Here is a 26929-nt window from a genome sequence, read left to right as displayed (position 1 = left end):
ATGGGGTATTGTGTGTAGATTGATGAGTGAAAAAAACTATTTAATCAATTTTATAATAAGGCTGTAACCATAACAAAATGTAGAAAAAGTCAAGGGGTTTGAATACTTTCTGAAGATACTGTATGTATATACTGTATTCTACTAGTCATGGCTCATCCTATATAATTATTCCTAAAAACCGTTTCAATTCATATACTGTCCATACTGTCTATACACACACCATTATTTATACCATTATTTATATATATACACAGTACCAGCAAAAGTTTAGACACACCTACTCATTCAAGGGTTTTTCTTTATTTTTACTATTTTCTACATTGTAGAATAATAGTGAAGACATCAAAGCTATGAAATAGCACATATGGAATCATGTAGTAACCAAATAAGGCTTAAACAAATCAAGATACAAAGTAGCCACCCTTCGCCTTGATGACAGCTTTGCACACTCTTGGCATTCTCTCAACCAGCTTCATGAGGTAGTCAGCTGGAATGCATTTCGATTAACAGGTGTGCCTTGTTAAAAGTTAATTTGTGGAATTTCTTTCTTTCTTAATGCGTTTGAGCCAATCAGTTGTGTTGTGACAAGGTAGGGGTGGTATACAGAAAATAGCCCTATTTGGTAAAAGACCAAGTCCGTATTATGGCAAGAACAGCTCAAATAAGCAAAGAGAAACAACAGTCCGTCATTACTTTATGATATGAAGGTCAGTCAATAGGGAACATTTCAAGAACTTTAAAAGTTTCTTCAAGTGCAGTTGCAAAAACCATCAGGCACTATGATGAAACTGGCTCTCATGAGGACCGCCACAGGAAAGGAAGACCCTGAGTTACCTCTGCTGCAGAGGATACGTTCAGCTCCCACATATGCTGAGCAATTTTTGGCTGGTTTCTCTTCACTCTGTGGTCCAATCCATCCCAAACCATCTCAATTGGGTTGAGGTTGGGTGATTGTGGAGGCCAGGTCATCTGATGCAGCACTCCATCATTCCCCTTCTTGGTCAAATAGCCCTTACACAGCCTGGAGGTGTGTTTTGGGTAATTGTCCTGTTGAAAACAAATGATAGTCCCACTAAGTGCAAACCAGATGGGATGGTGTATCTCTACAGAGTGCTGTGGTAGCTATGCTGGTTAAGTGTGCTTTGAATTCTAAATAAATCACAGACAGCGTCACCAGCAAAGCACCCCCACACCATCACACCTTCTCCTCCATGCTCACGCCTCCTCCTCCGGTGGGAACCACAAATGCGGAGATCATCCGTCTCACAAAGACACGGCGGTTGGAGCCAAAATTCTCAAATTTGGACTTCCACCAGTCTAATGTCCATTGCTTGTGTTTCTTGGCCCAGGCAAGTCTCTTCTTCTTATTGGTGTCCTTTAGTAGTGGTTTCTTTGCAGCAATTCGACCAATAAGTCTCCTCTGAAAAGTTGATGTTGAGATTTGTCTGTTACACTCTGAAGCATTTATTTGGGCTGCAATCTGAGGTGCAGTTAACTCCATCCTCTGCAGCAGAGGTAACTCTGGGTCTTCCTTTCCTGTGGCAGTCCTCATGAGAGCCAGGTACATCATAGCGCTTGATGGGTTTTGCAACTGCACTTGAAGAAACTTTCAAAGTTCTTGAAATTTTCCGGATTGACTGACCTTCATGTCTTAAAGTAATGACGGACTGTCCTTTCTCTTTGCTTATTTGCCATAATATGGACTTGCTTCTACCAAATAGGGCTATCTTCTGTATACCAACCCTACCTTGTCACAACCCAACTGATAGGCTCAAACGCATTACGAAGGAAAGAAATTCCACAAATTAACATTTAACAAGGCACACCTGTTAATTGAAATGCATTCCTAGTGACTACCTCATGAAGCTGGTTGACAGAATGCCAAGTGTGTGCAAAGCTTTCATCAAGGCAAAGGGTGGCTACTTTGAAGAATCTCTAATATAAAATATATTTTGATTTGTTTAACTATATATATATAAAAAAAAAATGGAATGAGTAGGTGTGTCCAAACTTTTGACCGGTACTGTATATATATATATATATATAATATTCCTGACTCTGACATTGCTCGTTCTGATATTTTGCATTTTCTTTCATTCAACTTGGATAATTTGGATTATGTGCGTATTGCTAGGTATTATTACTGTCCTGTTGGAGCTAGAAACACAAGCATTTTGCTACACCGGCGATAACATCTGCAAATCTGTGTACCAATAAACTTTGATTTGAAACCTTCGGTTGGAGTCTGTACCGTGTTCGCTTCACTCTAAGATGGGTGGAAAGAATTTAATATATTCCAATGCCTTGAGCATATCTCATTTGCATTTTCTAATTTATACAAGAATATAGCCCACTAGGCCTAGGCTAAAAAGAAAGGGAAATAACATTCAGAATTGCTTTGCAACCAACCCAGCGTAGAGACAGAAATGACACACACACTGATCTGTCTATGGTCATATGTAGTAACTATCACGAGTGTGATACAACATACCTCCATAGCACCCATGGGTCACTGCCTGAGGTAATTTGTTTAGGACATGTACTCCTCCAACACCTCTCTCTCTCACTCTCTCTCTCCAGCAGGTGGTGTTCATTAGCATGTGGTGACAGGCAACCAGGTGCTGCAGGTTCGAGTTCCCCTGTCTCTGTCGCCACTTGCGGCCTTGGCGCCTCCACAGTCTCAGGATGGGGGTGGGGGGGTGGACTAGAGATCCCAAACGGCACCCTATTACTTACATAGTGCACTTCATTTGACCAAGAGCCCTGTGGGCCCATTTGGGACACAGACTAGAGGGTCTGTAGAAAATTCATTAATGCCCTCTGAAAGGTAGAGCTCTCTGCGGGTGAATTATGGTTAGAATTAGACAGCTTTAATATGAGGAAACAGTCCAGTTCCATGGCTGACGGCTCATTGACTACCTCGCCAACCCCCCAAACCCCCAAACGTCTCTCCCCATTAGGCATATCGAAAGCAGCAGAAATGGGCCCCGCACACAGGCAAATGCACCTCAGCTATGATCAAGTGCCTTGAGGTGTGTGTGTGCGTGATCAGTTGATGGAAGGCATGTTCTCTCCTAATTAATCGTTCTTTATAACTTTCACTCAATTTCATGCGTCCCAATCCCCCCCTATGCCCCCCCCCCCACACACACACACACACACACATACGCACACCTCAGCTATGATCCAGTGCCTTGAAGATGTGTGTGCGTTGCTGCGCATTAGCACATGTGCGTGTGGACGTGTGTGTGTGCGCTGAGAGGGACGGGAGGCAAGGCATGTTCTCTCCTGACTTTATCACTCAACCTCACCCGTCCCGATGCCTCCACGCCTGCCCTCTGGTTTTCCTAAGGCCTCGACCGGGTTTAGAGATTTCAGAAGAGCTTGAGGAGCCCCACATTCAGCCACGTATCTGATGGAAAACACATTTCAGAAACCACGTGCCGACGCTATAGTCAACGGCTGAACACGTGCACATGTGCTCCACATATCATCCACACATTAGAGGAACGTCTATTACGTCAATATGAGATCAGATTCATCATTTGAAAACCGTTGCTGGTCGTCGCATGCTTTTCACTCTCATGCTTCTGCTGCCAAGAAAAACCGAAAGGCCTTTTTTGTCCTTTGCTCCCGTAACTGAACAAGAGCCCCTATCAAATCAAACAGTTACGTTATGTTCCTGTTATGGTCCAGCTTGAGACATCTGATTGGTTAATTTACACTCACAGAACATAACACTGTGGACATAGGATGTACAACTGCCTTAAACACAAAGAATCTGCCCAAATATCCCGGAGGCACTATTTATTTTCAGGCATTCGACTGTAAGACAAGGCAACGCTTCGTTCTGGAGGATAGAGAGGTATCGTCTTGCTAGATCTACATCAGGAAAATAAATACGCCAGAAAAGACCCATGTTTATCATAGAGCTGAGGGAGGGGGGGGGGGGGGGTGTTTGCAGGTTTTAGGCTGCCCATAAGTGTCCCAGCGTCTGCAGTATACCTGTGGAAAATGATAGAGTAGTGATTTTTTTTTTTTACCCCCCACCCAAGTTTTCTGAGCAAAAAAAACTGTAAAAACACTAGCAAATCAGCTCCAAGTGATTTTAATTTTGAAAACCTGTTCCAAAGTATTCCCACGCATAACAGAGAGATATGGGATCGTATACAAATGTAAGCAAGGTCTGAAATGATTATGTTTTAGTCAAACATATCTGTTTGGGCTTCTTGCGGTCAATTTGCAGTCTACAAATGATTTGTAATTATGTTCCGGCCCCCTGAACATCCGCTTAAGAAACAAATCTGCCCCGCGGCTGAATCTAGTTGATGATCCTTGGAGTAGAAGAAACAGGGCATGACTCTGAAGCAGTCAGGCTTTTACATCACCATGGGTCATTCTGTTATACAGAGAAACGCATCATTTGGATTTTATTTGATGTGTTTAGTAAAGGACCCTGAAAGAATACCAGTAAGGAAATACTTTACAGTAAGCTTTGTGTGTCCATTACAGTTGTGCGAATTGACTAACTTTATCATCGTATATATAATATATGGAGCATCCCCTGCTGGCCTGGTGGTCTTTAAGCTGACGGTTGACTGGCTTATCAGGGAATAGTTTACTAGCAGGGTACTTTTGAGAAGAAAATCCTCCATTACACAACCCTTCATTCAAAATGAGTTCAAGTGCCCCTATAACACTGATCCTTGACCAGATGTATCACTTTGAGGCCAGTTTACTGGGGCCTAACCCTTTACATTTGTTACCCATATACGGGTTGAAAATGGAGCGCAGTGCCTGTACAGTAACATGCTATACATGACGTCAGAGCTCTGGCTCTGCGCTTCACAGCCCTGTATGGGTTTTGACTGACAGCCGTTCTGAACTTGAGCACCTCATCCCACCCACTAACTGGGCAACTTTAGCACATTTTTTGTTGTCTGAGTGCGGGGACATGTTGTAAATTAAGATGACTCTACGTATTTTGAAAGATGAGACACTGAGGATTATAAGCATTTCGCTACACCAGCAATAACATCTGCTAAACACATGTATGTGACCAATAAAATTGGATTTGATGGGATTTGATAATATATACCGCTTTGATGTCAATACAAGCAAGCCAAAAACCCGTGAGTCCAAATGTGCACTTCACGTTTCCTTAAAATAAAACTCATGTCATATACAGTGTCAATGTTTATGATCACTATGTTTGATGTACAGTTAGTTACAAGATGACATGACGTCACACCATGGGTTGTTCTGAACAGAATGAGCTTATGTTTGTGTATTGTGAAGAACATTTGCCACGGCACGCACACCTGAATGCACTCAGGACTCCTTTCTATGCACACCAAGCGTATCGGTTTCCTTGAATTGCATTGTGAAAGCCTAACACTGGAATATTGTATTTTATAACTTAGCTAGTCATGTTGGCAATAGAACAGGCTTACAAATGATGCCCACCTGACCCAGATTGGGATTTATTTGCATAAAACAACGACAGTAATTGTGTGATGGCGGGGATGTAGGGTTGTGTTCCAAACAAAACAACTGCAAGTGTTCTCTAGTTCCTCAACGGCACAGCTAGGAGAGCTCAACACAGTACCTGATAGTTGAAGACTCTTCTTTGAGTCATAAAAGTGCATTGAAATGACTTAGTGCACACTTTGGAGAGCTGTGCGGCCAATTGGAGACACAAGTTAGTCCTCTCACTAAAAACCATTGTGATTTTTTTTGGTTGGTCTTATGTTGCATCTACCCGACATTGTCCAGGAATATTCTTATCATGTTACTGAATGTATCCAGAGTATTTTCAGATTTCGTTATAAAGAAAATGTGGCGAAAAGTACAGTAAATGTAAAATGCATATTTCTTCTTGTTTAAGGTGAACTGTTGTGTCCTCACCTTTGGTAAAATCATTTCCCCATGATCTCCAAACTGTTCCCTTTCAATTGCTACCATGGTTATGCATATGCATTTCATAATTCTTCTGTAAAAAAAAACATTTAAATGTAGCCCTATCCATATAAGCCAATGTCAGGGTCTGACAGGTGTATAAAATCGAGCACACAGCCATGCAATTTCCATAGAAATACACTGGCAGTAGGATGGCCTCACTGAAAAGCTCGGTGACTTTCAACATGGCACAGTCATAGGATGCCAACTTTCCAACAAGTCGGTTCTAGGTGCTAGAGCAGCCGCGGTCAACTGTAAGCTCTGTTATTGTAAAGTGGAAACGTCTAGGAGCAACAACTGCTCAGCCGTGAAGTGGTAGGCCACACAAGCTCCGAGAACGGGCCCGGCGAGTGCTGAAGCATGTAGGGTGTAAAAATCATCTGTCCTCGGTTGTAACACTCACTACAGACTTCCAAACTGTCTCTAGAAGCAACGTCAGCACAAGAACTGTTCGTCGGGAGCTTCATGAAATGGCTTTCCATGGCCGAGCAGCCACACACACAAGCCTAAGATCACCATGCGCAATGCCAAGCGTCAGCTGGAGTGGTGTAAAGCTCGTCACCATTGGACTCTGGAGCAGTGGAAACGCGTTCTCTGGAGTGATGAATCACCATCTGGAAGTCTTACGGACAAATCTGGGGTTGGCGGATGGCAGGAGAACGCTACCTGCCCGAATGCTTAGCACCAACTGTAAAGTTTGGTGGAGGAGGAATAATGGTCTGGGGCTGTTTTTCATGGTTCGAACTAGGCCCCTTAGTTCCAGTGAAAGGAAATCTTAACGCTAGAGCATACAATTATATTCTAGTGTATTCTGTGCTTCCAAATTTGTGGCAACAGTTAGGGAAGGCCCTTTCCTTTCAGCATGACAATGCCCCCATGCACAAAGCGAGGTCCATACAGAAATGGTTTGTTGAGATCGGTGTGGAAGAACTTGACTGGCCTGCACAGAGCCCTGACCTCAACTCCATCGAACACCTTTGGGATGAATTGGATCGCTGACTGTGAACCAGGCCTAATCGCCCAACATCAGTGACCAACCTCACTAATACTCTTGTGGCTGACTGGTCCCCGCAGCAATGTTCCTACATCTAGTGGAAAGCCTTCCCAGAAGAGTGGAGGCTGTTATAGCAGCAAAGGGGGGACAAACTCCATATTAATGCCCATGATTTTGGAATTAGATGTTCGCAGAGCAGGTGTCCACATACTTTTGGTCATGTAGTGTATGTGCGCTGATTTGGTTCATTCTGGTGTATTGTTTCTTCACTGCTTGTTCTAAATGGAAGAGAAAGACTGAGACGGTGTCAGTCATTTAATTTGTCATCCGCTGTCTCGCCCACGGCTGCCTCATCTCGTACAGACAGACTGAGCAGAGCAAAGGTCCCTGGAAGAACATTCCAGAGGCTGAAGGGACTCCGGGGAGAGCTAGAGGCCGAGTCGAGACTTCCATCTGCTGAGTCAGCACATTCCCCATTCCCGAGCGGCACTGTGTTGCCTCTATCCACTGATTCTGAAACAGCCAGGCCTCACACAGATACTAGTATGGCTCGACACAAACACAAAAATGGATCTCAGTTCAGTTAGTTTCTACATAGATACCATCATAGATAGACACAGATCCCATGTCAGACAGACTCCCTGCAAGGAAACAGACACTGTCAGGTCATGGATAGTTAACCCACAGACATGGTTGTCCTCCCTGGTTGTTTTCCCGTTTTATTGAATTTGTGGCACGTGCTGCCCCCCACACTGAGGTGTGTGTGTGTGACCCCTGGCTCTACAGCAAATTACACCCAAGGGCCACATTGGCTGCAGCATGCATGGTATTTTTCCTTCGCTTCATTGTTTGTCTGGACAGCGGTGTTTGGAGCATATCTGGCCTAACCACTCTAGCCCCATGGTACTCAGCCCAAGGTCTAGACTCTCAACAGTGGTCAGTGCCCAAGAACACTAAGGTAACCTGCCTAAATGATTACCGCCCCGTAGCACTCACATCGGTAGCCATGAAGTGCTTTGAAAGGCTGGTCATGCCTCACATCAACAGCATCATCCCGGATACCCTAGACCCACTCCAATTCACATATCGCCCCAACAAATCCACAGATGACGCAATCTCAATCGCCCTCCACACTGCCCTTTCCCACCTGGACAAAAGGAACGCCTATGTGAGAATGCTGTTCATTGACTACAGCTCAGCGTTCAACACCATAGTGCCCTCAAAGCTTATCACTAAGCTAAGGACCCTGGGACTAAACACCTCCCTCTGCAACTGGATCCTGGATTTCCTGAATGGCCACCTCCCAGGTGGTGAGGGTAGGTAGCAACACATCTGCCGCGCTGATTCTCAACACGGGCGCCCCTCAGGGGTGGCATGGGTCCTCAGATCCTCAAAAGGTTCTACAGCTGCACCATCAAGAGCATCCTGACTGATTGCATCACTGCCTGGTATGGCAACTTGCTCGGTCGCCGACCGCAAGGCACTACAGAGGGTAGTGCATACGGCCCAGTACATCACTGGGGCCAAGCTTCCTGCCATCCAGGACCTCTATACCAGGCGGTGTCAGAGGAAAGCCCTAAAAATTGTTAAGACTATAGCCACCCTAGTCATGGACTGTTCTTTCTAATACCGCACGGCAAGCGGTACCGGAGCACCAAGTCTAGGTCCAAAAGGCTTTTTAACAGCTTCTATCCCCAAGCCATACGACTCCTGAACAGCTAATCAAAGGGCTACACAGACCCTTCTTTTACCCTGCTGCTGCTCTCTGTTTATTATCTATGCATTGTCACTTTATCTCTACATGTGCATATTACCTCAACTACCTCGATTAACTGGTGCCCCCGCACATTGACTCTGTCGTTTGGTCAAGTCTTATATAGAATGGAAAAAGAAGGTTGAACACGACACCCACCCAGACATCCTCCACCACTGATGGTTGGTTGCCCTCCACTTGCTCTGCTCTCCTCCCGAACGCCCCCACCTCCCTGGGGAGAGGCTCATAAAGACTGTCCTCTGAACCCCAGCAGCCATTAGCCACCAGGCAGGAATGTCCTAGTCAAACTCCCTCCCAGTGCATATTAACTGGAGAGGAGGAGGAAGGAGGGGTGCGGAACCCTATACTGTCCCCATCACCACCCACACACAGTCCCAGCCCCATTACACAGCTTCTCGCACATCCACACATGCACGCACAGGAATGTCATGTTGACGTTTCTTCTGTTGATCATTAGACTAACTACCCTCTGGCTCCTACCGAAAAGCTAAGGTGGATACAAATACTAAATCATACAGACCCTTCTGACTGTACAGTCGCCTCAACCCACCTTGTCATGTTGATATTAGGAGTGTTCCTGGAGTTGCGCAATCTCAAATCCAGCCCTAGAACCTATGCACCTATGAAGATATGAGAGGATTTGATGTGTGTAAGCAATATGGTAATACGTTTCACCCTATTGCTTATAGCTGTCCGATCCCCTCCGCTATCCACAAGCGCATCAGGCGTAGGGTCTAGCGGTGAATTTGGAATCGGGGCAATGGACCTGCTGTAGATTTATCAGCAGAGAAGCAGATATATGTTCACAGCAGCATCTCCAGTTCCTCTCTGCGCAGAGCTGTGTAGTTGTTGACCATGAGAAGAGGCCTCGAGTCTGGTAGACGGGAGACTAGTAATGTAGCATAAACATCAACGTCCGTCATAAATCTACCGACGTGAACCTCAGCTTCACCTGTGTATATCTGAAAACATTTCTTACCGCAAGTGGGAGAGAATCCCAGGAGGTTTTTGAAAGATTTTTTATTTATTTTTAAATGTATAAAACTTTGACAGCGCACCCTGTTCTTTGTCCGGTGGTACGTCTATCATTCCACGAAACATGCTCCATAATCGTTCTTTATACAAACAGCGGCAGGTTACCGCACCCAAGGTATCCTCTCGCTCACCTCCAAGAAAAATGACCTGTTGAATAGTTGTGTCACGCAGATAGTTAATAGGTAGGGAGAGTTATTTTTGACATATCTTGATACTGCTCGGGCAAAACACAAGATCGGAGAAAGCACAAGAGAGCATAAAAACAAAAATGACAATTGATGGACACAGTGCATCTACTGATCTAAAACAGATAAGTAGATATCCTTCTGGAGAAATGCTTTGAGGAGAATGAGATCTATTTTAGTGGGTCAATTTCGATGGTCTCCTCTAATTTCTGTGTTATTTCTTCTATGTGGATGGAAACAAATATGAACGCTTGCTTGAATGAAGTGGCCGCTACTGTACAATCCCACTACTTGACCACTCAGAGCGACAACCAGGTAGACTCCCCTCACAGGTATGCTTTAACTTAGCGTGTAGTGTGTGCACAGGGTGAAGTTTGTAAACAAAGACGGGTTTGACTGAATCCCGGCCATAGTGCGGTTCTTTTTGCGATGATAAGAGACACAAGCAACTTCACACAAGTAGGCTGGAAATGTTTGCTCCAAATACTGTTGCTGCTTGCAGTATTACTTATGGACTGCAGACAGTAATTCATAAAACCCAGAGCTGTACTAGACTCCGGATGAATTTTCTACAGCTAGAAGCCATAGAACAGCCAACAACCAAGTCTAGATTTACCACTGAACTTTTCATAAGCCCATAACAATAACTATCTATATCAACTATATCTACTTAGTTTGGGTCTGTTTTTGCTGAATAATATACGTCCACAGAAAATGGGGATCGTATTTCCATTGGGTATGCAATGTTATGTAACCAATAGCGAAACTCCAGCGATTTTCCCCCAACTTTGTCAGTGGTGCCTCTCCCAATGTGTAGCCAGTGTCATGGGTGTGTCAGCAAAAAACCTTCTGTACATCCACCATCAAAGGCTCCCATTGACTGAGGTGAAGATCCCTTTATTGGTCATTGCATACAAGGACCAACCGAAATTTAACTTCCACTTTTAATCCAACCCCTCCAAAAGAGAGACACAATTTTGGGGGGGAGAGGTGCGGGGGGCTTCCACACTGGGCGCCCTGGGAGCTGCCCTTGATCAAGTGCCTTGATCAAGGGCATAACGGCAGGCAATGGCATCCAGGATTTGATACCAGCAACCCTTTGGTTGCCAGCTCACTTCCTGGGGGGGGGGGGTCACACCAATCTGGCTCTTTAGCTGGGAGGAAAATACATGTCGAGTAGAATCTGACACTGTTAATATCCAATAGGGTTTCTTGAAGTCCAACACAATCCAAAAACTCATGAGAGAGAGACCATCTGATTGTATGGAGTAAGTAACACGGCCTATGTGCCTCCCCTCATAGACAATCAGCTCTTTGTCTTATCCATAACGTATTGCTGAGTAACACAAACAGATTTGTTGCATACAATGTTATGAAGTAGTACTTTAGTAGTAATGTACAGCGCCTTGGGAAAGAATTCAGACCCCTTGACTTTTTCCACATTTTGTTACGTTACAGCCTTATTCTAAAATGGATTAAATAAAAATGTTCCTCGACAATCTACACACAATACCCCATAATGACAGAGCGAAAACAGGTTTTTAGCTTTTTTGCAAATGCATTAAAAACAAAAACAGATACCTTATTTACATAAGTATTCAGACCCTTTGCTATGAGACTCGAAGTTGAGCTCAGGTGCATCCTGTTTCCATTGATCATCCTTGAGATGATTCCAAACTTTATTGGAGTCCACCTGTGGTAAATTTAATTGATTGGACATGATTTGGAAAGGCACACACCTGTTTAAATATGGTCCCACAGTTGACAGTGCATGTCAGAGCAAAAACCAAGCCATGAGGTGGAAATAATTGTCTGCAGAGCTCTGAGACAGAATTGTGTCGAGGCACAGATCTGGGCAAGGGTACCAAAAAATGTCTGCAGCATTGAAGGTCCCCAGGAAAACAGTGGTCCCAATTATTTTTAAATGGAAGAAGTTTGGAACCACTCTTCCTAGAGCTGGCTGCCCGACCAAACTGAGCAATCGGGGGAGAAAGGCCTTGGTCAGGGAGGTGACCAAGAACTCAATGGCCACTCTGACAGAGCTCTAGAGTTTCTCTGTGGAGATGGGAGAACCTTCCAGAAGGACAACCATCTCTGCAACACTCCACCAATCAGGCCTTTATGGTAGAGTGGCCAGACGGAAGCCACTCCTCAGTAAAAGGCACATGACAGCCCACATGTAGTTTGCCAAAAGGCACCTAAAGTCTCTCAGACCATGAGAAATAAGATTCTCTGAGCTGATGAAACCAAGATTGAATTCTTTGGCCTGAATGCCAAGCGTTACATCTGGAAGAAACCTGGCACCATCCCTACGGCGAAGCATGGTGGTGGCAGCATCATGCTGTGGGGATGTTTTCAGCAGCAGGGACTGGGAGACTAGTCAAGATCGAGGCAAAGATTAACGGAGTAAAGTACAGAGAGATCCTTGATGAAAACCTGCTCAGGACAGACTGGGGCGAAGGTTCACCTTCCAACAGGACAACGACCCTAAGCACAAAGCCAAGACAACGCAGGTCTCTGAATGTCCTTGAGTGGCCCAGGCAGAGCCTGGACATGAACCCGATCGAACATCTCTGGAGAGACCTGAAAATAGCTGTGCAGCAACAGTCCCCATCTAACCTGACAGAGCTTGAGAGGATCTGCAGAGAAGAATGGGAGAAACTCCTCAAATACAGGTGTGCCAAGCTTGTAGCGTCATACCCAAGAAGACTCGAGGCTGTAATCGCTGCCAAATGTCCTTCAACAAAGTACTGAGTAAAGGGTCTAAATACTTATGTAATGTGATATATCACTCTTTTACTTTTAATATGTTTGCAAAAATGTATAAAAGCAAAAACAGGTTATGTCATTACGGGGTATTGTGTGTAGAATGTTTTATAATCAATTTGAGAATAAGGCTGTTGCATAACAAAATGTGGAAAAAGTCAAGGGGTCTGAATACTTTCCGAATGCACTGTACGTATTAGAACACATCTGCAAACAATAAATACATACATTAAACTCTCTGATACATAAAAAGGGAGTGGACATTTCATCACTGTGTTTACCATAGTCTCTCCCAACTAAACTAACATCCCACACACTTGTAATAAAGTAACCCCTGCATGGTAAATAGGCTGTAGGTCAGTAGGGGGAAGACCTAGTGTTGATGTTCCTCCATTATTTCTTCCAGATGTTTCCATTTTCAGTGTTGGGATCCAGTTATATGAGGTGGAAGGTCGTAAGAGGCACGGGCAAGGAAGTGTGTGCACAAGAGGTCAAAGGTCACAAGAGGCACGGGCAAGGAAGGCTGTTTATTAGTCACTGCTGTCTCACAGTTACGCATGGTACTGCTGTGACTCCAGCCCTACTGCAAGACAGGGTCGTATTCATTAGGGCATGATTGGACAAATCCAAGTAGTTCATTTCAAATCAGTTTTTTCCCCCCATTTTGTGCAAACTGAACACGACCCATGTCAGAAATACGTCAGTGAACAAACACCCATACCGACTCACTAAAAACAACATGCCTTTCTGACTCAGTACAAAATTGCACACAAATAAATACATACAGGCTCTAGTAGTAAATACACTCTAGTCTACACAATTCTCTCTGCCCAGCCTCGGATACGCTTTAAAGGTGCACCTAGTAGCTGAAGTGGAGGCCATATTTTTCCACGTCATGGATTACATAAATACATAATCTCCTATGAAATGCATGATTAGGTTTCAAGTACTGTACAATCTCAATAGTACACACCTCCACATGGAACATTAAAGAACAAGTGAACAGCAACGACATTCACTGTCAACCTGCGTCTCTCTCAATACCTTCACTGCTTTACTCTGCGTTAGTTCCACTCCATCGATAAACATCCATGCAACAGTGTCACAGACAATGGCTTTACAATTCGGTCAATATCTAGTATTACATTACATGCAGGCATCGTTTGTCAGGTGGTGAAGATACACGCTACCTTGAGATAGTCCTAGACACTTGTTAAGTTGCACACATAATGTTGAAAACACTCATACACACATAAACACGCACCCAGACCGACACATACACACACGCACCTTTCACTTCATGACTTGTCGACCTCACCTGACACACACGGTACCATGTTTTCAGTTTGCATGACAAGACCGCTATAATTCAGCCGTAACGCTAGCATATCATCTCACAATTCTGGCAGACAGATAAAGTTCTGATAATAATGTCTATTGAAATAGTTTCTTCATTAGGGTACAGGAGAGTTCGTGCCTTAGTGACCGTGCTCAGTAAACCGGGTGGGCTGCGGTGGGAACTGTTTGACCAGGTCAGGTTTGAGTTCCTGATCGGAATGGAATGCCTTGTCTTCGGTCTCTCTGGCAGCAACTCTCCACAAAAATGTACACAAAAACCCCCACTGTTGTCTGTTCCTGTTGAAAAAGTCTCTGGGGAAAAAAAGGCTCTAGTCTCTGAAATCCTGAATGCGAAAGTGTCTGATCAGTCGACTGGAATTGTAATTCCTTGGCAGTAAAATAAGGACATTGAGGTCAAAGGTCAAAATCAGGTGAACTTGGTTGGCACGGCCCTATTGACATCTACTCTGTAGTCCTCTACTTCCAATCCTCCTCCATTCTCCTCATTACATCCAAGTCTATTGTCCGAGGGGTCCATAGTCTTTCTAGGGAATGACAAGAGGATTATTGACTCACTGGCACCCCCTACTAGGCTGTCTGTTTAAGTGCAGTGTTTGCTTCAGGTCTTGGCTTTTCTCAAGTCATTGTCTTCTCATTGAACCAGCAGGGCACTCCTCCACACCTACATGGTGGGACAGGTAAAAGAACCGAGTCTCTGTTTGCCAAATCATCAGGAGAACCTTCGTGACTGACAGGACATCTGTCCAATGGGGACGCAGCATACAGCAAGTGTTACCTGGGAGGAGACAAACATGCACGTTGGCATAGCAATAACACTATCTGATCTTGAAGTGGGAATATAATGTTATATCTAGTAAAATATGACTATACAGCAAATATGACTTATCAAAGCATTCAGCACTCTCTTGAGATAGGAAATTAGCAAAGGGACTAGGGGACAAAGATTCGTTTTCCGTCTTCTGGGTACATTGACTTCAAATACAACCGTAGGAGGTTCATGGTTCACACACCCTTCCATAGACTTACACAGTAATTATGATGACTTCCGGAGGACGTTCTTCAATCTATCAAAAGCTCTTGCAGTATGAATTAACAACTTGTCCATCCAAGGATAAGAGAAAGAATCTAGTACTGAAAGCATAAGCTACAGCTAGCTAGCACTGCAGTGCATAAAGTGTGGTGAGTAGTTGACTCACAGACAGAGAAAGACAATAGTTGAACAGTTTTCAACAAATTAATTTATTGAAAAATTAAGGAGAAGCAGCAGAGAGAGAGAGAGAGAGATAGTTACTAGTTTACCTTTCACTAAACTAATGTGGCAGGCGTAGAAAGACGCCGTTCCGTTTTTCAGGGGAAACAGAAGTTAGGTTGCAAATACTGTATCCCTGAAAAACGTATGTTAGCATTTTCTGGTGACGCCAGGAGAAGAAGCATAGTTTACCTTTCACTTACTTAGCTAATGCAGCTAATTTAGCCTATTCACCAACCTGAATCAAACAGAGAGGAATGCTATTTATGTTAGCTAGCTGGCTAAGGCTATCCAACACTGCAACTCTTCCAAGTCAAGGTAAGCTTTCGACTGTATTTATTCCACCGATTCTGTCGCAAAACATTTCTGAACGAAGGGACCTAGGGCTGGGCGGCATACCGTATTTGACTATATACCGGTATTGATGCACGTACCAGTTTGGGTTTTTACTTTACCTTGTATTACGGTATTTCAATGTATGGTTGGTTTAATGTGTTATTTTTATTTTACCTTTATTTAACTAGGCAGGTCAGAACAAATTCTTATTTTCAATGACAAACAGTGGGTTAACTGCCTTGTTCAGGGGCAGAACGACAGATTTGTACCTTGTCAGCTGGGGATTTGAACTTGCAACCTTTCGATTGCTAGTCCAACGCTCTAACCACTAGGCTACCCTACCACTCCGCCATGTGTAATGACATTTTTTTTAATAGTTTACTCATTTTGCCACTTGAGTCGTCTCTCTCCCGCTCTCCTTCCACACACGCCAAGCCCCACCCCCTGTCACCCAAGGAGAGTGCTCTACCACGAGTCACAGCCACTTCACTTGCTGTGACTGTCTGCATGGTCAATTCTGCAGATGCAACAAGATGGTGATGGCGGCGCTGCTTTCCACTTCGCTTCTTAACATACTGTAAATCCACAAGCCTTCTATGATGACACTATTAGTTTGTGTGTCTTACTGTCTGCAAACAACTAGTTTGTCTTTTCTTAGCAAGTTGTGGCTAAAATAAATTGTGTTAGCCACTAATGCTCATCGATAGTTAGCTGGCTAAATGTCCTAAGTCAGAGCAAACGTAGCTAGCTAGCTAGAAAATACAGCCTGATACCAGTGCTGGTGTAGGCCTAGATCAGCATGTCATTTGTGCAACTTTATATTCTAAATCAGAGAGGAATAGGCAAAACATTAATATTTTAGCTACATCATAATGTAACCTCTAATTAGGGTCCACTGGGAAACACTGACCATCACTTTGGTTCCAACCCGGTTAAAATAACCCCTCCCTGGATTTTTCATTCGTTGTCATGTCAAACAACACTGTATCCAATATATTCCAACTTTTGGTTGAAGTTTGATTGAACAGTATAAAACAATCAGAATGTAGAAATCCCCATTAAAAAACATTTCAAATGTATGTGTTGCCACCCTCGGGTTATGCATTACTCATTAAACATATTTAGAACTTGTATTATACAAAAACCTAAAATACCGTCATATCGTAATAAATTTGACAAATATCGTGATATGATATTTTGGCCATATTGCGTAGCCCTAGAGGGACCAACCTGAATTTGTCCAATAGAAGCTCTCCTTTCAGTTGCAACGGTTTGGACTAATGGTGACACTCCAGATCAGCTAGATGCAAGCAAGAGTGTGCAAGGTGGTATTGAATGTGTGTCACTGTCTGTCACCTTGATTACTCCAGTTTGTCTCTCGACCTGTGCACCTACGTTATAAACTCATTTTTAGGCTAGGTTGTAGCAACCTCATGATGGGTATAGTATCATGTAAATTCGAGTATCATGTAGTAGCCTAAACCTATCGATGTTACATTGAACTGGGTGAATGGAATATGAATGACAGGTATCCAATATGCTGTAATAGATATAAGGCTAAGCTCATTAAAAAAAGAATCGCCCTCGCTCATCTTGAACGGCACCGACTGCCACTGCTGTGCATGTGTGTTCAGTGTGTGTGTGTGTGTGTGTGTGTGTGTGTGTGTGCCCATGCCTTTATGTGTGTGTGTGTGTTTGTGTGTGCTCTCGTGTGTGTTTGTGTGTATGAACCAATGCACGTGTATGTGTGTGCCCGTGCGTGTCCCTCACCTCTCTCTCATGTGCACTGTCGGGTGTGTATTGAGGAAGGACAGCTGCTGCTCCAGACTACACACACGGAAGGCCAGGTAGCAAGAGGACATGATGAGCAGAATGATACTGAGGGAGACAGGAGACATACACTTTCACCACACAATTACCACATTGTTTTCCACACACGTGTACACCGACAGCTATAATAAAAGGCCTATGGATCATTATGTGAGTGACGTGCCATGAGCTTCAACATAGTTTTTTCCCCCAAGCATGCTATAAAATTCATAAAAATCTTAACAGCCATGAAAAATAACAGCGTAATGCCATTTACAAAAAAGACAAATGTCTAAATTTAAAGAGATGTAATATGTACACTAAGTGAAATATGAACTGGTCAGAATTACTATGACCAGCAGGTGGCAGTATGACAGCAAGGGAGAATCGCAATTGCATCGCCTTGATTCCTCACATCTTCGCTCCTCGTGTTTCTCAATACCCATGGAACGAGAAGGTCAGAGGGTAGGGACCTCTTAACTTCTCAACCCATTGGATGAGAAGGTCTGAGTGGCGGGACCTCTGACCTTCTCATCCAATGGGTTTTGAGAAGGAGGTGAGGAGAGGGGACACCAGGAAAGAAGGCAATGCAATTTATATTCTTCCTAAGTGCATAGTAACAGGACACTCGCCCTGTGTGTGATGTGAGTGCATTGTGGTCCGTCCCAGACCTGGTCCCAGATCTGTTTGGGCTGCCTTGCCAACTCCTATGGTGATTGTTACGCCACGAGAACACAAACAGCACCAGGTTAGTTTGTCCAGTACTCACAGAAGGATGAAGAACTTGAGCAGCTGGTACTCCATGTGGCCCAGCTCTGGCACTGGCTCTGTCAGGAGGATCTTCTCTGTCTCCAGACTCCGCTCTGCACACAACACAACAGACCAAAATGGGTTAGCGTTAGCGTTGAGCTATTGCGTCTCTATAGACAATACCACAAGAGAGAGCAATGCTAATTAGCGTTAGCATTAAGCTATTCTGTCTCTATACACGGGTTGGCTGACAACGTCACAAAAAAATGATGCGCGCACATCGATGAGGCAGAAGGCTGTTTGGCGTTGTGATTCTGAATGGTCAGATAGCTAGCAACAATGACAAGACGCTGCCATGTGGGGAATCGTAGGTGGCTTGTTACAGCTCGTTGTATCTTGTTATTGATACCATGTCTTGTTTTGCTAATATGGTAAAATAATTGCTAGCTAGCTAACCAACAACTGTAACAATATATTTGAGAGACAACAAGTGCTCACATATGTATTTATGTTTTCAGTAACCATTGCGCAAGTGCCGGTTTTGTTGCTAAACAACCAACCCGTCTATAGACAACACACCAGAGCATAATGGCATTAGTGTTATCATTGAGCTTTTCTTTCTCTATAGACTACACAGTCAACACAGCGCTGAGTATGTGGGTGGCTAACAGCTAAGCGCCACTGTCTGTCTCCTATCCCAAGTCTGACACCAATGCAGCAGGAATTAAACTTGAAGGCAGACACGTTGGAGAAACTCAGGGGATCCATTTACAACCTTACTTATTTCCAACCTTACTTAGCCTACACAAGACCCTTTAAACCATAATCGTTGCTTTAAAGTGGTGCTTCCACATAGAAAGTAACAATACTAGTCTCGGAGCTAGTCTTACAGTAGGATATATTTTGTACATTTGTATGTGTTGATTGTGCTAACGTTTCATTCTACCCATCTTTTTTAACAGGGCTGGGGTTGGCCTCTACAGGGTCTTGTTCATTATGTCACGCTATGGAAATTGTTTCAAAATGTTTTGCAACGGCAAACAAAAAACGTAGTCCCTCCATTTTTCAGTCCACTTTCTTCCATTTGGTGCCTAATGAACAGGACCCTGCTAAAAACTCCACACAGCGGAGCTTTTAATGATCTGAGAGAAGGTACAATTATGTATGAAAGGAGTGTTCTGTGTTTTTCCCGCCACTCTGAGGGCACCTCTCATACTTCTAGAACTACAGGCATGCCTTAAGTACAACCAGAGATACTGGAAATAATGACGAGATGCTTGTGTCTTCGCCGTAACAATGGGATTTGTTGTCCACAGAGCGGAACAGCGGGATGTCAATCTCCCGCCTATTCCTGTCTTTGGATTGGTGGATACATCTCGTTATTTGAATACTTTTTGGAACTCTTCGATGAGGGGTGTTGACGTCAACCGCCTGTATTCAATGGAGAGTGAGATGCTAAGCTAGCCTCATGAATATGTACAGAACGTCTCGAATTTCAACAGGGACAACTCCGATGTCAAGTGTTTTTTTTCTTCTCAAAGTTCCCGGGATGTCACGTGCATCACACTTATATCAGTACACTCGTAACAACCTAAGCATTATGTTCCTTCTATAAGAGTAAATATGCCTTGCGTATCAAAATAGCAATAAAAGTTTATCTTGACTAAATTCGACACTCTCATTGCCCCCCATACAAAAACTCCTCACTGGCTTAATAATTAATGCTATAATCCTGCTACCCTACACATTTTGCCATGGGGCGGAGAGAAGACTTTGCTATTTTATAACTCATTTCAAGCAATTCTTCTCATTTTGCCACGGGGCGGAGAATTTTTTTTCTTCAGTTTTACAGCTAATTTGCTGCAATTCTACACATTTTGCCATAGGGTGGAGGCAAACGTTTGCAGTTTTAACTATCTAAACATCGGAAAAAGCAAAAGAAAACTGCAAGACTGAAGAGGAGAAAAAACAAGCAACAAACAAAGAAGATAGGCTTTTGAAAAATAACTATTTTTCATAAAATTGTAGTTATCTTAGCTAGCTGAATTGTTTACCAGTTGCTAAGCAGTTGCTAGGGAGTCTTTTGGAAGAAGCTAGCTAGCTAACGAAGAACAACAAAGAATATCTAGTTAACAGAAGAAAAGAAAGAGAAAATCAGGACAGAAGAAAAAGGATATCAAAGTGAAACAGTTCTCTAAAGAAACAAGAGACAATAATACAAGAAACAACACTTCTGTAGCTTGTCAACTATGTGTCTGTCTAGCCCTGTTCTCTCCCCTCTGCACAGGCCATACAAGCGCTTCACACCGCGTGGCCGCTGCCACTCTAACCTGGTGGTCCCAGCGCGCACGACCCACGTGGAGTTCCAGGTCTCCGGCAGCCTCTGGAACTGCCGGTCTGCAGCCAACAAGGCTGAGTTCATCTCAGCCTATGCTACCCTCCAGTCCCTAGACTTCCTGGCGCTGACGGAAACATGGATTACCACAGATAACACTGCTACTCCTACTGCTCTCTCTTCGTCTGCCCACGTGTTCTCGCATACCCCTAGAGCATCGAGCCAGCGGGGTGGTGGCACTGGAATCCTCATCTCTCCCAAGTGGACATTCTCTCTTTCTCCCCTGACCCATCTGTCTATCTCCTCATTTGAATTCCATGCTGTCACAGTTACCAGCCCTTTCAAGCTTAACATCCTTATCATTTATCGCCCTCCAGGTTCCCTTGGAGAGTTCATCAATGAGCTTGACGCCTTGATAAGTTCCTTTCCTGAAGATGGCTCACCTCTCACAGTTCTGGGTGACTTTAACCTCCCCACGTCTACCTTTGACTCATTCCTCTCTGCCTCCTTCTTTCCACTCCTCTCCTCTTTTGACCTCACCCTCTCACCTTCCCCCCCTACTCACAAGGCAGGCAATACGTTTGACCTCATCTTTACTAGATGCTGTTCTTCCACTAATCTCATTGCAACTCCCCTCCAAATCTCCGACCACTACCTTGTATCCTTTTCCCTCTTGCTCTCATCCAACACTTCTCACTCTGCCCCTACTCGGATGGTATTGCGCCGTCCCAACCTTCGCTCTCTCTCTCCCGCTACTCTCTCCTCTTCCATCCTATCATCTCTTCCCTCTGTTCAAACCTTCTCCAACCTATCTCCTGATTCTGCCTCCTCAACCCTCCTCTCCTCCCTTTCTGCATCCTTTGATTTTCTCTGTCCCCTATCCTCCAGGCCGGCTCGGTCCTCCCCTCCTGCTCCGTGGCTCGACGACTCACTACGAGCTCACAGAACAGGGCTTCGGGCAGCCGAGCGGAAATGGAGGAAAACTCGCCCCCCTGCGGACCTGGCATCCTTTCACTCCCTCCTCTCTACATTCTCCTCTTCTGTCTCTGCTGCTAAAGCCACTTTCTACCACTCTAAATTCCAAGCATCTGCCTCTAACCCTAGGAAGCTCTTTGCTACCTTCTCCTCCCTCCTGAATCCTCCTCCCCCTCCCCCCCCCTCCTCCCTCTCTGCGGATGACTTCGTCAACCATTTTGAAAAGAAGGTTGACGATATCCGATCCTCGTTTGCTAAGTCAAACGACACCGCTGGTCCTGCTCACACTGCCCTACCCTGTGCTTTGACCTCTTTCTCCCCTCTCTCTCCAGATGAAATCTCGCGTCTTGTGACGGCCGGCCGCCCAACAACCTGCCCACTTGACCCTATCCCCTCCTCTCTTCTCCAGACCATTTCCGTAGACCTTCTCCCCTACCTCACCTCGCTCATCAACTCATCCTTGACCGCTGGCTACGTCCCTTCCGTCTTCAAGAGAGCGAGAGTTGCACCCCTTCTGAAAAAACCTACACTCGATCCCTCCGATGTCAACAACTACAGACCAGTATCCCTTCTTTCTTTTCTCTCCAAAACTCTTGAACGTGCCGTCCTTGGCCAGCTCTCCTGCTATCTCTCTCAGAATGACCTTCTTGATCCTAATCAGTCAGGTTTCAAGACTGGGCATTCAACTGAGACTGCTCTTCTCTGTGTCACGGAGGCTCTCCGCACTGCTAAAGCTAACTCTCTCTCCTCTGCTCTCATCCTTCTAGACCTATCTGCTACCTTTGATACTGTGAACCATCAGATCCTCCTCTCCACCCTCTCCGAGTTGGGCATCTCCGGCGCGGCCCACGCTTGGATTGCGTCCTACCTGACAGGTCGCTCCTACCAGGTGGCGTGGCGAGAATCTGTCTCCGCACCATGCGCTCTCACCACTGGTGTCCCCCAGGGCTCTGTTCTAGGCCCTCTCCTATTCTCGCTATACACCAAGTCACTTGGCTCTGTCATATCCTCACATGGTCTCTCCTATCATTGCTATGCAGACGACACACAATTAATCTTCTCCTTTCCCCCTTCTGATAACCAGGCGGCGAATCGCATCTCTGCATGTCTGTCAGACATATCAGTGTGGATGACGGATCACCACCTCAAGCTGAACCTCGGCAAGACGGAGCTGCTCTTCCTCCCGGGGAAGGACTGCCCGTTCCATGATCTCGCCATCACGGTTGACAACTCCCTTGTGTCCTCCTCCCAGAGTGCTAAGAACCTTGGCGTGATCCTGGACAACACCCTGTCGTTCTCCACTAACATCAAGGCGGTGACCCGATCCTGTAGGTTCATGCTCTACAACATTCGCAGAGTACAACCCTGCCTCACACAGGAAGCGGCGCAGGTCCTAATCCAGGCACTTGTCATCTCCCGTCTGGATTACTGCAACTCGCTGTTGGCTGGGCTCACTGCCTGTGCCATTAAACCCCTACAACTCATCCAGAACGCCGCAGCCCGTCTGGTGTTCAACCTTCCCAAGTTCTCTCACGTCACCCCGCTCCTCTGCTCTCTCCACTGGCTTCCAGTTGAAGCTCGCATCCGCTACAAGACCATGGTGATTGCCTATGGAGCTGTGAAGGGATCGGCACCTCCATACCTTCAGGCTCTGATCAGGCCCTACACCCAAACAAGGGCACTGCGTTCATCCACCTCTGGCCTGCTGGCCCCCCTACCTCTGAGGAAGCACAGTTCCCGCTCAGCCCAGTCAAAACTGTTCGCTGCTCTGGCACCCCAATGGTGGAACAAGCTCCCTCACGACGCCAGGACAGCGGAGTCAATCACCACCTTCCGGAGACACCTGAAACCCCACCTCTTTAAGCAATACCTAGGATAGGATAAAGTAATCCTTCTAACCCCCCCCCCCCCTTAAAAGATTTAGATGCACTATTGTAAAGTGGTTGTTCCACTGGATATCATAAGGTGAATGCACCAATTTGTAAGTCGCTCTGGATAAGAGCGTCTGCTAAATGACTTAAATGTAAATGTAAACTGCTTATTAGAAGTTTAGATAGCTGGCCACTAGACTAATTTACCAATCTGCTGATGCACAACCAAATTTCGAAATTGCACCTTATGTACTCTACTACTCTAACTCTCAAGGAAAAGTATGTTGAGTTCAAATTTGAAAAAAAATATTTTCCTCTTATTAATTGGTCCGCGGGCCTAAAAAAAAGGGGTGGAGGGGCACCAGTTGCCCATCCCTGCTCTAGCCAGTAGAAGGGGAGAAGAAAAAAAAATTGGGCTCATACAAAAATCAAGAGTTCAGGTAGTTTATTGGAGAACGTACATGGCTCTATGCACGCTGGTTAAAAAAAAGACTATCAGCTGGGTAATTAGTAGCCATAGATCCCTACTTATCAGTGTGTGAGTCAATAGCGTGTGACTTTTGGCCCAAAAGGTGACTCCAATGGCTACATTAGCAAATCAGCTTGCGTGTGGAGGAAGGAAGAGATATCGGCTAATAGTCCTCTTTTCTGTCAAGAATTATCTCGGTACCCGTCTGTCATGAGAGACTACGTCAGGCATAGAGAACCAAAACAGAGCCTAACTTACATTTAAATGTTAGTCATTAAGTATGTATAATTTAGTCCTTTAGCTAAGTTTGCCTGTTTCTGTTTTAGTTAGCTTGTCGTTGCCCATCTTGCCAAGGGTATTTTGTTGGATAAATAAAACAAATCAGTTAGTCAGGCACCCATGCAAGCTACCACTGAGCTGAGTCTATTCAGAGCCTGCCACCGCTGTGTGTGTGTGTGGGAAGTGAGAGGGAAAGAAACATGACAGGCTGTTTGTGAAAGTCCTGACAGTGTGATGGATGAAAGGTTGCCTCCATGGATCAGATTACCATCATCCCATTCCTAACCTAGGCCATAAAAGGGCTGGAAAATATCTGACCTTGGACCAGTGGTTAGGTTATTGTCCACTGTTTTAGGATACCTGCTGTATGATTTAGGCTTTGAACTCAGACCTGACAGAGGTCCTAAAACATGTACACCATTTGTAGGACTTGACAACAGCAACCCTCCAGTTGCCTGCTCACTTCCTTTAGATTTCCCCATAAGACCCGGGATTCAAAGTTTCGAACTGGCAACCCTCTTGTAGTCGGTTTACCTCTCTAACCTCTAGGGGCAAGCAACATCGAGGGTTTGAGGGCCACATAAGGATTGAAAAAGACAAAAGGAAGGTTGTGAATACTTTTGTTTGGACTGATTTGTTTGTCAAAATCTATTTGTGGGCTGGAAAAAGGGCAGTTATTTCCAAATATATAGGTCCATTATAATTTCTACATACTTTCTATCAGGTTTTAGACGTTTATGTGCAGCCTGCAGTAATTGTTTTATCCAAAATAATCCTTTCCCACCCCAAAAATTACTACCTGTCGCCCCATGATGATTAATGATCGAGCGGGGCTTACCTTTGATCTTACTCTTCAATGTCAGTGGAACCTCAGTGGGTAGGTAGGGGGTGTCCACTGCACTCAGGCTGCTGGTGGAGTTCCCCAGGAGGTCTGGGAGAGATGAGGACACGGACGGAATGGACGGCTTTCTCCTCCACTTCAACACTGGAGGGAAGTCATTGACCACAGGGAACTCATCCTGAATGAGAGAGGAGAGGCCAGCAGAGGAAGAGAGGAGATGGAGTTGAGAGAGGTTGAAAGGAAAAGGTATCTTTAATTAAGTTTAGGTGATATAATCACAATGTTTTGGTTGACACGTTAGGGATTGTATTGCCTAAGCTTTATTAAATTATGACATTTGGGATAAGCGAAACAGTGAGTGGGCATTCTCTTTTTCTATACATTTGCCTTATTTTTTCCCCAGCGGCTGTTATTAATTTGGATATGCTTTAAAAAAAACGAATTGGAACCTACCATTATGCCAGTGAGTAAAAAGATCAAGAGGAGAAAAGGCTGGAAGGGCAGTTTGAGTATGAGGTCCCTTTTAAGCACTCACATCACTGAGTGGATTATTATTGCTTTAGTAGCTCTAAAAAACATTTGACTTTCGCCTGAGTAAAATACCAGCATGCTAAGCGTCTTAACCCATGATGCCCTTAACCCATGATGACGTCAATCACAAAAGGGTCTACTAAAGGATTAAAAACAGATGCAAAAAACAGAAGTTTGAGGCACTCCGCTTATCTTATTCTTAATAGGACTTACAATTGACAAGGAAGGCCAGAAGCATGCTTCAGTGTATATACACCGAACAAAAATATTAAAGTGTTGGTCCCATGTTTCATGAGCTGAAATAAAAAATCCCAGACATTTTCCATATGCACAAAAAGCTCATCGATCGAAATTTTTCAGCACAAATTTGTTTACATCCCTGTTAGTGAGCATTTGCCAAGATAATCCATCCACTTGACAGGTGTGGCATATAAAGAATCTGATTAAACAGCATGATCATTACACAGGTGCACCTTGTGCTGGGGAAAATAAAAGGCCACAGGTGTCTCAAGTTTTGAGGGAGCATGCAACTGGCATGCTGACTGCATGAATGTCCACTAGAGCTGTTGCCAGAGAATTTAATGTTAATCTCTCTACCATAAACCGCCTCCATCGTCGAAATCCATAGATTAGGTCCTAATGAATTTATTTCAATTGACTGATTTCCTTATACAGTATGAACTGTAACTCAGTAAAATCTTAGAAATGATTGAATGTTGCATTTATATTTTTGTTCAGTATAGTAGTGCAATTTACTACTATGAGAGTCACGTTGAGTAATGTGTAGGGGCATATTCAAAACACTTAAAGTTAGCACTCCAGTCTCCTTGCAGTAGTGTCTAAAAAAACCCATTTTGCTCAAACATTTTTTTTTACCATAGTGTGTGTACTTTACTGTGCTCATACTTGGGATATTGCTTTTCAACACTAAAAGTAAAAAAATAGACATCTTTAACAAATGCCTAACTCTGACTTGCATAACGCTAATGCTACACTACATTACCCCATCTATCTCTTTGACCCTACACACACTTACTATAAAGTACAGGGATGCTGTAAATTGCACATTGCCAAGTTCAATTTATGGTCCTTGGCAGCTGGTCAACAAACAGTAGCAGATGGATCTAGACTGTTGTGTAAAGCAGGGTGGGTTGCACCACAACTGTATCCTGGGTGCGGGTCTGTGTTTGATCTCTTGCTAACTCCTTGTCACTCATTCCATGAAGAGTTGGTAAGAGAGCAGAACTGCCTGTCACCCAGGCTACCATATCTATCCTACTGTACTGCACCCAGAGTAGTGTAGTTTAGTGTACTGGCTGGGCTTACCATAGATAGTGAGCTAGGCTCCTCCATGTACTGCTTCAGGCTAAGGCTTTTCTTCCCATTCACCTAAGGAGGAAAATAAGGTTACAT

General features: G+C 44.5%; 1 protein-coding gene across 2 annotated transcripts in view; it reads right to left on the bottom strand.

Moving 5' to 3' along the window:
* Positions 1-13220: 13220 nt before the first annotated feature.
* gramd2ab (GRAM domain containing 2Ab) overlaps positions 13221-26929 on the bottom strand; it is a 72878-nt gene continuing 59169 nt past the window's right edge. For both annotated transcript variants that reach the window (XM_014123957.3, XM_014123958.3), the window contains 5 exons: positions 26843-26905; positions 24983-25163; positions 18235-18328; positions 17427-17534; positions 13221-14846 (listed from right to left, as the gene is read on the bottom strand). In XM_014123957.3, coding sequence (XP_013979432.1) covers positions 14843-14846; positions 17427-17534; positions 18235-18328; positions 24983-25163; positions 26843-26905 — 450 coding nt within the window. In that variant the 3' untranslated portion in view covers positions 13221-14842. The remainder of the gene's footprint in view (positions 14847-17426; positions 17535-18234; positions 18329-24982; positions 25164-26842; positions 26906-26929) is intronic.

This window comes from Salmo salar, chromosome 10 (genome assembly GCF_965601325.2).
Source record: "Salmo salar chromosome 10, fSalSal1, whole genome shotgun sequence".
Classification (NCBI taxonomy): domain Eukaryota; kingdom Metazoa; phylum Chordata; class Actinopteri; order Salmoniformes; family Salmonidae; genus Salmo; species Salmo salar.
Note: the sequence above shows the minus strand (reverse complement) of the source record. Positions and strands in the feature narration are given on the sequence as shown.